Source organism: Miscanthus floridulus, chromosome 13, assembly GCF_019320115.1.
Source record: "Miscanthus floridulus cultivar M001 chromosome 13, ASM1932011v1, whole genome shotgun sequence".
Lineage (NCBI taxonomy): Eukaryota > Viridiplantae > Streptophyta > Magnoliopsida > Poales > Poaceae > Miscanthus > Miscanthus floridulus.
In genome coordinates, this window is record NC_089592.1 from 26,780,218 (window position 1) to 26,791,016 (window position 10,799).

The 10,799-nt window shown below is 41.1% G+C and overlaps 2 protein-coding genes across 4 annotated transcripts; both read right to left on the reverse strand.

Annotated features, from left to right (window-relative positions):
- Positions 1–1,468: 1,468 nt before the first annotated feature.
- LOC136500826 (putative F-box/LRR-repeat protein 23) lies at positions 1,469–4,581 on the reverse strand. Of its 3 annotated transcripts, none has more exons than XM_066496279.1 (3): positions 4,429–4,581; positions 3,213–3,560; positions 1,469–2,518 (listed from the first exon to the last, which is right to left on the reverse strand). In XM_066496279.1, the coding sequence occupies exons 2-3, from the start codon at positions 3,431–3,433 to the stop codon at positions 1,972–1,974; spliced, it is 768 nt and encodes a 255-aa protein (XP_066352376.1). In that variant the 5' UTR covers positions 3,434–3,560; positions 4,429–4,581; the 3' UTR covers positions 1,469–1,971. The 3 variants fall into 3 exon arrangements, with proteins under 3 accessions (XP_066352376.1, XP_066352374.1, XP_066352375.1); XM_066496277.1 differs by having other exon boundaries at positions 1,469–2,656; XM_066496278.1 differs by having other exon boundaries at positions 1,469–2,656; positions 3,213–3,553; positions 4,429–4,575.
- An 869-nt stretch (positions 4,582–5,450) lies between these two features.
- LOC136500825 (uncharacterized) lies at positions 5,451–9,769 on the reverse strand. Its single transcript, XM_066496276.1, has 4 exons — positions 9,697–9,769; positions 7,781–8,622; positions 7,282–7,628; positions 5,451–6,254 (listed from the first exon to the last, which is right to left on the reverse strand). Exons 2-4 carry the CDS (start codon positions 8,579–8,581, stop codon positions 5,711–5,713), a joined length of 1,692 nt encoding a protein of 563 aa, XP_066352373.1. The 5' UTR covers positions 8,582–8,622; positions 9,697–9,769; the 3' UTR covers positions 5,451–5,710.
- Between the last annotated feature and the right edge of the window lie 1,030 nt (positions 9,770–10,799).

The following is a 10,799-nucleotide window of genomic DNA, read 5'->3' on the forward strand; positions in this document are numbered from 1 at the left end:
CCTAGTCATGCGGGCGCTACCTCCTTGTCGCGTCGCGCAGCCACCATCGCCACCTACAAAGTGCCACCCGACTGCTGCCTACAAGCGCCGCAGGTCCGCTGCCTCCGGTGAACTCCATACGTCGACGAGCCTCCATTCTCCCAAGCAGCAAGGAGATGTTAGCGCTGCGCTGAAAGCGCATGTTATTTCAAGTGTTTCAGAGGTATGTTGCAAATGCTTCATATGGATGTTGCCAAAGTAGAGAGGGAATTTTGCACATGTTACATATGTTGCAAATGTTTCAGATGAATGTTTCACGCATTTGTTCAAAATGTTTCATCTGTTTCAGACGTTTGTTTGCAAGCATTTTTTATTTGACTGTTGCATATGTTTCACACATTTGTTACAAGAGTATGTTCCAAATGTTTCATATGTTTCATTCTTATGTTGCAGCAAGTGTTTTCTTGTTGCAAGTTGTAAGTGTTTTATTTGAAAGTTGCATATGTTGCAGTGGTTATGCACGTATATTGTAAGTGTATGTTTCAAATGTTTTCAGCTGCTTCAGAAGTATGTTGCAAGTATTTTATCTGGATGTTGTATATGTTGCGGTGGCTATACACATATGTTGCAAGCAGTATGTTTCAAATGTTTCACCTATTTTAGACGTATGTTGCAAGTGGCACGGAAAAAAGAGCATAGGCGGAGGCGGTCCCCGCGTACATGCGCAGCAGCATGGCGTGCATAGGCACGCCAACAGCAGCAGGCACATGCAGCAGGCGCATGTGGAGTACTAGAAAATCTCATGCTTGTAGTTAGGTCTAGGACAATGATTGGTTGCAACTCCCGTGTTTTGGTGACCATGCATCACTAGGAGACTGGGGCCACACGCATCCACTTCCCGCTCAAAAATTGTGAGCATGCGGGGCAGGCGGTAGTAGCATGCGCATCAGGCAGGGCTGGCGTGGGAGTCTGGACGGGGGCTAGCATCTGGACAGTCCGGGCGCTAGCCACGCCATTTGTCAAACCCAGATAAGGCCCTGTTTGGATCCACCAAACTAAAGTTTAGCTAGCTAAAATTTCAAAGCTAAACTTTAGCCTAGCTAAAAGTTCTCTAAGCTAAACTTTAACTAGGGTGTTTAGATCCTCCAGCTAATAGACTCAGCTAACTTTAGCTGAATTTAGCTAGGTTGAAGCAGCTAAACTTAGTTAAACTTTAAGCTGGCTTTTTAGGTGGGCCGTTTGGATCCCTAACAGCTAAATTTAGCCAACTAAAGTTTAGTTGATGGATCTAAATAGGCCCTAATCCTGGTTTTAGCACTTGCATTAGTATCAGCATTAACCTATCGGAATCAAGTAATAAACATAAAGATATAGAAGCTTAGTTTCGTTTGAGTTTTGAATAGAAGAACCATGATTGTTACTATCATATACAAGTCATGTCAGTGATGTCTCTCAAAAACCATTTCGTGATTCTTGAAGGCGATGTCAAGCCAAGTACAAGCAATAACATTTGCATGTCTCCATGAATAGATGCACTGTTCAGTACAAACCACAATGAATAGATGCACTGATACACAAGCATAAGCCTATCCAGTACAAACCACAAGTTCAAAAGATTACAACAGAACGTTAACAGGTCATGGAGCAGCTCAAACTTGTGACCTGTGACTCTAACACAATATATGAATAAAGTTCAACTTCCACAGGAACCAAGAATCCGGCTTTTCCAAAGGTGTCAATAATATAAACTCAGATGTAAACACAAAATATCCAAAACACTATGATGTAGGCTTAACCAACTTAGAGCATGCATACACCATGACAGTGACATAAACAACTTATAGCACAACCCGCAGCGGTTCAAACAGGACATTGAAATGATCACAGAGAATAGTACTCATGTATGTCATTGTAGAATCTTGTGTCATCACAGGTCACTTTGCTCAAATCAGGACAGGAGTGCTCATCAGGGGGACTGAGAAGCGTCAGTACTCAGTAGTCCTCCCAGTAGTTACCATAAGAACCATCACTTATCCCCCCCTCAGCGTACAACATATCTTCGTCTTCTGAAAGGTAGGGCATAGTGAGCCTGTAGTCTTCACCCTCTTTCTCTCCGATGACATGAAAGTCGGGGCAGCAAACCTTATTCTGCTGTTTGTGTAACAAGACATGTTTGAGGTTAGAGCATCGAGCTCGCAGTTCATCATTGACATGGAGATTAGAGCAGTCAGAGATGTCAAGGCATTCGAGTTGGGGGCAGCCGTCGAGAATGGCATAGAGCCCTTTGTTGGTCAGGCTGTTGCCTGCCATCTGAAGAAGCCAAAGCTCAGGCAAGCTCTCTGCAATGGCAAAGGCAACCTCATTTTTCCTCGCTTCCCAAGCTTCGGCAGTTTCCTCCTCTGATTCCTCGTCTTCATCTCCGTCACCGTTTTGCCGGCGACATTCCATCTCCATCTGATGCCTGATCTCATCAGAATCATACCACTCCTCAATATGGATTCTTAGACGCTTCAGCTGGGGGCACACAATGCCTAGATATCTGAAAAACCCTTCTGGCATTACTTTATATGAACATTCTATCTCCTCCAGAAGCAGACATTTATCTACCACCTTAACCAATGTCATATACCAAAAGTATGTGCATGCGACAAGCCGAATGCTCTTCAAAGAATTGGCTCTGCCGATATTGGGACAAAAATGGACATGGAATCGAATCAAATGAGCAAATACCAAGTACCAGCAAAGTTAGCAAAAATTATATCAGGCCATGATTATGTGAAAAAACAACAACTTGACATTGAGTAATGTGAATCAGGTTATAAAAATATCTCATTTGTTGACCCAAAGTCCATATAGGCATTTTTTTTCTTCTGAAAATCAAGTCCATATAGGCATTGGTGGGAATAAATATGCAATTGATGTTTGCAGGTCAGACAAGTGTTCAATTGGTGGCTGCATTGGACAATTACAAAATTCATAAGAGAAACCCAAAATATAATTATGGCTCAAGTGACATCGGGTTACTAATGGGAGAGATCCATAGGCATCATGTGTATGCATAACAGGGGTGTTATTAGTGGTCAAAAGCGGTATAGCTACTGCTTAGTGGGGTCAAATAATTGAAGTACTGCATAAATAAATCCGGAAATGAAGCGAAGTTAAAGTTCCCAAAGCCCCAAAACTTGTCCTAATAAGAAATTAAGAACTGAAATTTAGCATGGCAAGAAAAATACCTGCTTGCAATGTAATCCAAGAGATCCTCGGTAACAAACTGCTGAGCCCAGAATGACTCCATCCTTCCATCTGAGCGATCTATGGCTACTTTAGCCATGGCACACAAGGTACCTGTGCCCTTCGAGAAAACTAACTTATGGCAAGTCATGTCCACGAAACGCCAAATTTCTGGTGCCTTTGCAGCTGCCAGCCATGAGCGGCACAGAAGGCCTGCGCCCATGAGGACCTCAATGGCCCCAAAGCTTCATGAAGATTGTGGAGAGAGGGTCGAGTGGGAGCGCAGACCAATCCCTCACAGGTGACTCCAGCAAGGGGCTTGGGTCTACATCCATTGTGCAAACTGGTACCTAAGACCAGAATCAGTAAAAAATTTACATAACTACTAAATAGCGTGAGGACTGTAGAAAGTAAAAAAAGCAGACACCAGTATAGGATGAATTAGGCGGTTTTTCATTAAGAAGAAAATATGCACATAATTTCGAGTTTAAGAGAACTCGAACTTGGATGGTTAGGATGTATGACCACACCTCCCATCTCAATAAATCGATTGTACATTTGTACTACAAGAGACTGTTTGGATAAAACCCTAGGTCGATACGCGGAAACCACCACAAAATAACACTGTGTTTGCAAGATAGTAGCTTGTTCCATCTAACATATATAAGCTATTTCACAACACCAGATCATAGTAGAACATAATAAGACAAACCTACGGGCATCAGATGATTTTGATTGAAACAAGCACAAAGATTTGATCGAATTAAATTTATGACGCTACATCTCGTACCAAGAACAGCTATGAGAGTTATGACCATGTCTGGTGGCTGAGAGGAACGATTACCATGTCAGGAATGAAGGTAAAGTAGGTAACGAACTAGGATCGATCCAAAGAAGAGGACTTTGTGTCGACCTACTGTCTCAAAGAACTGAGAACAACATCCCCTCCTCCTAGAACTCAGGCAACAATCCAACAACGACGATGAACTGAACTACACTAGACCATCTACCCGATGACAAAGAAAGAAAATAAAAAAAATGCTAAACTGACGAGGGGAAATTGACACAAAACTTCGTTTTGTCAAAATCCGTTCATCGGCCAGAAATTTCAACATTTTCCCATCCCAATAAGCGTGGCCCTAAGGCGAGGGAAGTTCAGATCTTGGTACCGAAAGAACAAAACCACAACTAGCCACGGGAGATCATTTATTTCGTTACCTTCGCCTCCGGCGGCGGCGGCGGCGCGGCGGTGGCTGAGGTTCCTGAGCAACTTCGCCGGGCGAGGGCTTGCAAGTCGCAACCGCACGGACCAAGGAAGAGGGAGAGGGAGATGATTCCTGGTCGATTTGCTTCTGTCGGGTGGATCCAGTATTCTAAGGGCCGACAGGCCCAAATTGCGGTTGGGTCCGGTTTGTTTTCTGTTTGCTGTATATGTACGAGACACTGAATGTTCAAAAATTGTTTAAATACCTTGCTAAGAGTGGAAAGAGTCGACATATTTTTATAAAATAATGAAATTTCAAACATAAACTTATTTTGAAATATGAAAATTTTGGTCACTAAGTCTAAGTTTACTAGGGCTTCCATGGTATCGAGCGACTTAGGCCTTGGTAGGATGCAAAAATATTTATTTGGTTTATTTAATATATGCTATAGTTTTGTAGAATACTTCGATTTTTGCAAACCATAGTATCGCTAAAACTGTAGTATTTTTTAAGTTTTAGAAACCTCATATATAAGACCTTTTTGTTTCTCTATCTAAGCTATGTCTTTGCGCATCTCACATTTGTTAACTAAAGTTTATTGATAACGTATTTTCCCAAAACCATGAGAGCCAAAAAAAAAGAGGCCCTTAATTTTCATATACTCCCTTGCTCTTAAAATATAAGGGGTTTTGAGCATTCCTAAATTTAACCAAAACTTTATAGAAAAGAACAAATAATATGTATAACGTCAAATTAGCATTGTTAGATACATTATGAAATGTAAATAGTTTTATAATTTACCTCTTTAATGTGATAGATGTTAATATCTTTATCTATAAACCTGGTCAAACTTAAATGTAAATAGTTTTATAATCTACCTCTTTAATGTGGTAGATTAACTTGGTCACTACAGAAATTGAAATCATTTTTTATTTTGATAAATGAAATTATGTTTCGAGGACCCTGTCAATATATTCAAAACCATGGACCATGCATCTATTAAAGGATGTATGCCATAGTACACAGCATCAAGGATCTACATTAACATATTCAGCAGACATATACTGCCTAGTGCCTATAGGGGTATCCATGCGTGCCTGACTATTGCACTGGATGTGTGTGTTACAACAAACCACAACATAACGCAGGAGCAGGGTGGTCATTCATTCAGCTACACAAAAGAACCTTGCTTTGCCAGTATATTCATACTACAAAATACGGTGCTCATGTCCAAACTACTATGAGCACGTACTGAGCTACACCAGCCAGTCAAAAGTCTTGTGAGCCATGTCTGATCAGTAGTCATCCCAGTACATTTCACCATAGGAACCATCGTTGTCCATCTCTGCCTCGACAGGCACAGACTCAACCTCAGCTTCCCACAGGTCGTGCATTGTGAACCCAGAGTCTTCTCCTTCATGCTCTCCAATTACACGAAGATCCGGGCAGCGAACATAAGTACGTTCACTAGGTAACCAGACATGCTTAAGCCTAGCGCAACGGGCTTTGAGTTCATCATTGACATCAACATGGTAGCATGCGGAGATGTCAAGGCATTCGAGGTTGGGGCACCCCTCAAGGATGGCGAAGACCCCTATGTTTGTCAAGCTGTTGCCTGCCATCTGAAGAACACGTAGCTCGTGCAAGCTTTCTGCAATGGCAAAGGCATCCTCATTTTGCCTTGCCTCCCAAGCCTCGTCAGATTCCTCTGGCTCCTCATCTTCGTCCTCGTCATTTTGACGATTTCCCATTCCTAACTCATGCATCATCTGATCATGATCAAACCACTGCATATGGATTCTTAGACGCTTCAGCTGCGGCCTCACACTGCCAAGAGATCTGAAAAATTCTGCCGGCAATTTATCATGTGAGCACTCTATTTCCTCTAAAAGTGGACACATAGCGGCAACCCTTTCCAATGATTCGGATCAAAAAAATGTGCACCCAATGAGTCAAATGCTCGTCAATGAATTGGCCCTGCAGAGGTAAGCCCAAAAATGGATAAGAAATGAAACAAACTGAGCAATATCATGCTGTACCAATAGAGGTTAACCAAAATAGAGTATGTGTAGATATTTTAAATCACATAAGTACATGAGTAACATGACACAAGTTTGCCAAGTAGCAACAGATATCATATCTCCTGATTTCCTCACTCCACACATCATTCATTTCCCTTTTATTTAATCTCGGCTGAGTGAAAGTACTGTCCAGAAATCTCTCAGCAACACCGCATATTGTTCTTATATATATTTCCATAAGTTAAAACATACTCCCTATGTCCTGTAATATAGTGCATTCCAAAAATTTTAAGACAACTTAAGGGAATCCTAAAATGACGCATGTACCCATAGATTAATACCAATTAAGGTGTTTCTCCTCAAATTATGGTTTCCTTTCTTTGCCAAATCTAGCCATTGACACCTATATAATGCACTATATTTCAGTACAAATTTTAGAAGTCACAATGCACTATATTTCAGGACGGAGGGAGTAACCAATGCGGTCACTAGTCAAGCCTGTATCCTATTCAATTGGTAGTAGCATACTGAATTATATATCACGTAACTGCAGGTTAACTTAGCCTAATATAACATGGTTCCTCTGAGAAACTGCAGTAAATTAACAGAAAATGTGTGGTGGGACTACTTAAGTGGTTTATGGGCAGCATATATAATATAACTATGAAATGTACAGGAAAAAAATAAGTGTATATTTTTTTTTTGTTCTCATGAAGATATTCCAAGTAAGGAAATCGATCAGTGAGGATAAATACTAAATAGTAAAAAAAACTCTCACAGCACAGGTACAATTTAATCCAAGTTCTTAAATGCAAGGACGAATTTAGCAAGGCAAGAAACAATACCTATTTGCAATGTAATCCAAGAGTTCGTCGGTAACAAATTTCTGAGCCCAAAATGACTCCATCTGTCCCTCAGAGCGATCTATAGCCACTTTTGCCATGTCACACATCGTATCTACACGCTTTGAGAAAACCAACTTGTGGCGCGTCATGTCCACGAAGCGCCAAAGTTCAGGTGCCTTTGCAGCTACCAACCATGAGTGGCGCACAAACCCTGCGACCATTAGGATCTCCATGGTCCCAAGCTTCATGAAAATTGAGGAGAGAGCATCGAATGGAAGCTCAGACCAATCCCTCATGTCTGCAGCTGGTAAGGGGCTCGAGTCGACATCCATTGTGCAAAGTGGTACCTAAGAATGAGGGCATCATAAGTGTAAAATAAGCTTTCTGAGTAAAAACTCAAAAAATGGTTGCCACCTGGAGTGCACGTGACGAGATGTATTCGAGGAGCGATGCAATCTCCATTTCACCAAAAAAAAACATGGTGATGCTTGAAGCTTACCTGATTGTGATCAATCGTTCTAGGACTTGAACCCATGTAGTTCTGCACAGGCTTGAAATTCTCCAGGTGCAGGTTTGGCATCACCTTGTTCGTTGTCGGTGGTGGTGCTAGTGGCAGAGCAGCAGCATTTCCCTGCAGGACAATAGGCTGCACAGAATTCGTCCTCAGCAACCCCATGCCATTACCCTTAAGCTCAACCTTAACCTCCGGAGACAGGGGCAGTAAAGGGTCAGCCGGCAACTCTGCGCCTTCTGGCTCCAGCTTGTTCAGCGGACTGATATCCATCAGGAAATCAAAGACATCAGTCGTAGCCAATGCCACATAGATATCTTTCCTTTGCAATGTCCTACTCTTGTTTTGTTTGGTGTGATGCCATGCCCGCAGTGTTAGTTCCTGGATGAACATCTCACAAGCCTTGGCCAAAAAAACCGGTGCATTACCAGAGATCCTCTGAACGTCTGCATCAGTCTTCATGATCTTTTTTATCCCTTTGAGGGGAAGACCGTTGAGATTGAACTTGGTTGTCTGATTGATCTCAGAGAGTTTGTCAGACCAGAAGGCCTGGAGCTGTTGCTGCAGGTTGGCATGCTGGACTCCTCGGAGTGCAATTTGGTGCTGATCTGAGGGTTCCGGAAAGATGATTGGAGGAGCAAGCTGGAACGCTGGAGATAGAACAGCACTCGCTGATGGTAATACAGATGCCAACGCTGCAGGTTGGCATGTTGGTGCAGCATATGCTGCAGGGGTTTCACCATCAGTCACACCTTCATCCATGATACCCTGTGAGGACTGCTCCTCCATGATGTCCCAAGATGCACTTCAGTGTGCAGCTTGTGCAGGATCTATAATTTACAAAAAAAACAAAAAAAAACAAAAAACAAAAAAAAAAAAAAATTGACACGCTTAGCTCAATAACATCAGGACTTCAACATTGTACAAGCAATGCTTGAAAGCAGGTAAACCCCATTTGTCTTCATAATATCCAGAAAAAAAGTGCATCAGGAAAACAAAGTTAATCCTTTGTCAAAGACATAGACCTATACCAGCTTGTCACTAGCACAACCCATAGGCTCAGTTTTACCTCTGATGCACTGTTGCACCAATCTAAATGGCTGTACGGGCAATTGGAGCAAGAGTATTTGTCATTTCGCACAAGTAAAGAGAGCCACTTATGTAATTTTATTCTTGACTAATACATGCAATGAATTAATAACCACAAAGACAGAAATCCATTTCCTAATAAGGAGGAAAGGAGGAATCCCAAAAGAAATGCAACAAAAAAATTGAGCAACAAAGTTCGGCATTTTGTAACAGGTTCAAGGAATTGCAACTAGAAAAACTTTCCGCTTTCGCTTTAGTTAAAATTCAGTTATAATTAACACATAAAAGACAAAAAAAAAGGCTTGTTCTTCTTCATCTCATCCCCTCTGCCTCCTCCATTTTGGCTGCATCTCCTAATTTGACTTAGATTAAACACCATGATCGAAAGTAAAATAGTACTCCCTCCGCGTGAACTAATAATTAATGACTTAAACATTTTTTTTCTATATATCTATATAAAAACAGAGGAAGTAGTAGCCTCCAAATAAAAGCAATAAACTAGTACTCCAGGCATACCAAAAATACAGCAGCCTACCCGCGCAGGCGAAACTAATCGCCATCCGTCACCGTCAGGACCACGAATAAAAACTAAATCCGACAGGACAAAAACCCCATCCGGCAAGCCCGATGTCGAAATCACGCCCACAACCGGAAAAAACCAAAGAAGGGTCACGTAATCAGCGTCCCCATCACCTAATAGATGCTACCACCCAACCGCCGCCAAGAAACCCAAGACCCGGAAAGAAAAAGGATAGGTTTTGCACGGACGTTCCAGGTAGGTACAGACGAGGAACAGCAGCTGTCGTTCGCGGTACCTTGGAGGGATGCCGCGGTGGTGCCGGTGCGCGAGCGCGACGAGCAACAACCGCCGAATCGCAGCCCTAAAACTAGTAGAAAGGGGCAGACTTCGTTTGGGCTTCCTTCTCTCGTTTTTTATACTTAATAAAAAGGTAAAAAATGACGACTTCTGCCTGAGGTTAGTGAGGTCAGACCAGCACGTGGATACTTATTTATGAAAAAAGTTTACTTAACCCCACCTTTCATACTTGTCTACTTTACTCCTAACTATGAAACCGTCTATTTTATCCTTTAACTTTTCAAAACCGTCTATTTTACCCACAGAGCAGGTTTTCAGCGTCGTTTGCTACAGTAACACCGTGTTTGTTACAATACGGAGGGTTGCTACAGTACCAATGTTTTGAATTTTTTTTTTATTTATTTTCGGTGAATTTTTGAAAAATCATAGTAAATCATAGAAAAATCATAAAATAAAAAATCTAATTTTATTGGTTTCCACATGAGTAGATCTACACAGTGAATATATAATACGGTATGCTTTAGTATAATTTTTTTTGTAGTTTTAGATTAATTGGAAAATCCAATTTTGTCTGTAATTAATTAGAATTTATCTATAACTAAGTTATACATAGTCCAATGAGTACGAAATTTTTACTATAGTTTAAGCATTCAATAATTAGCGTACCATAAAAATTTCACCATAATTGGACCATAGAAGCTGCATCTATGAATTATTCTAATTAATTACAGATAAAATTGGATTTTTCAATTAATCTGAAGCTACAAAAAAAATTTATACTAAAGCATATCGTATTATATATTCACTGTGTAGATCTACTCATGTGGAATCAATAAAATTAGATTTTTCATTTTATGATTTTTCTATGATTTACTATGATTTTTTAAAAATTCACCGAAAAAAAGAAAATTCAAAACACCGGCAATGTAGCAACCCAACGTTACTGTAGCAAAACCGCCGCTGAAAAACCACCCAGGGGGTAAAATAGACGGTTTTGGAAAGTTCAGAAGGTAAAACAGACGGTTTTATAGTTGGGGGTGAAGTAGACCAAATATGAAAGGTGGGGAGTTAAGTAGACTTTTTCCCTTGATTTATCCCACT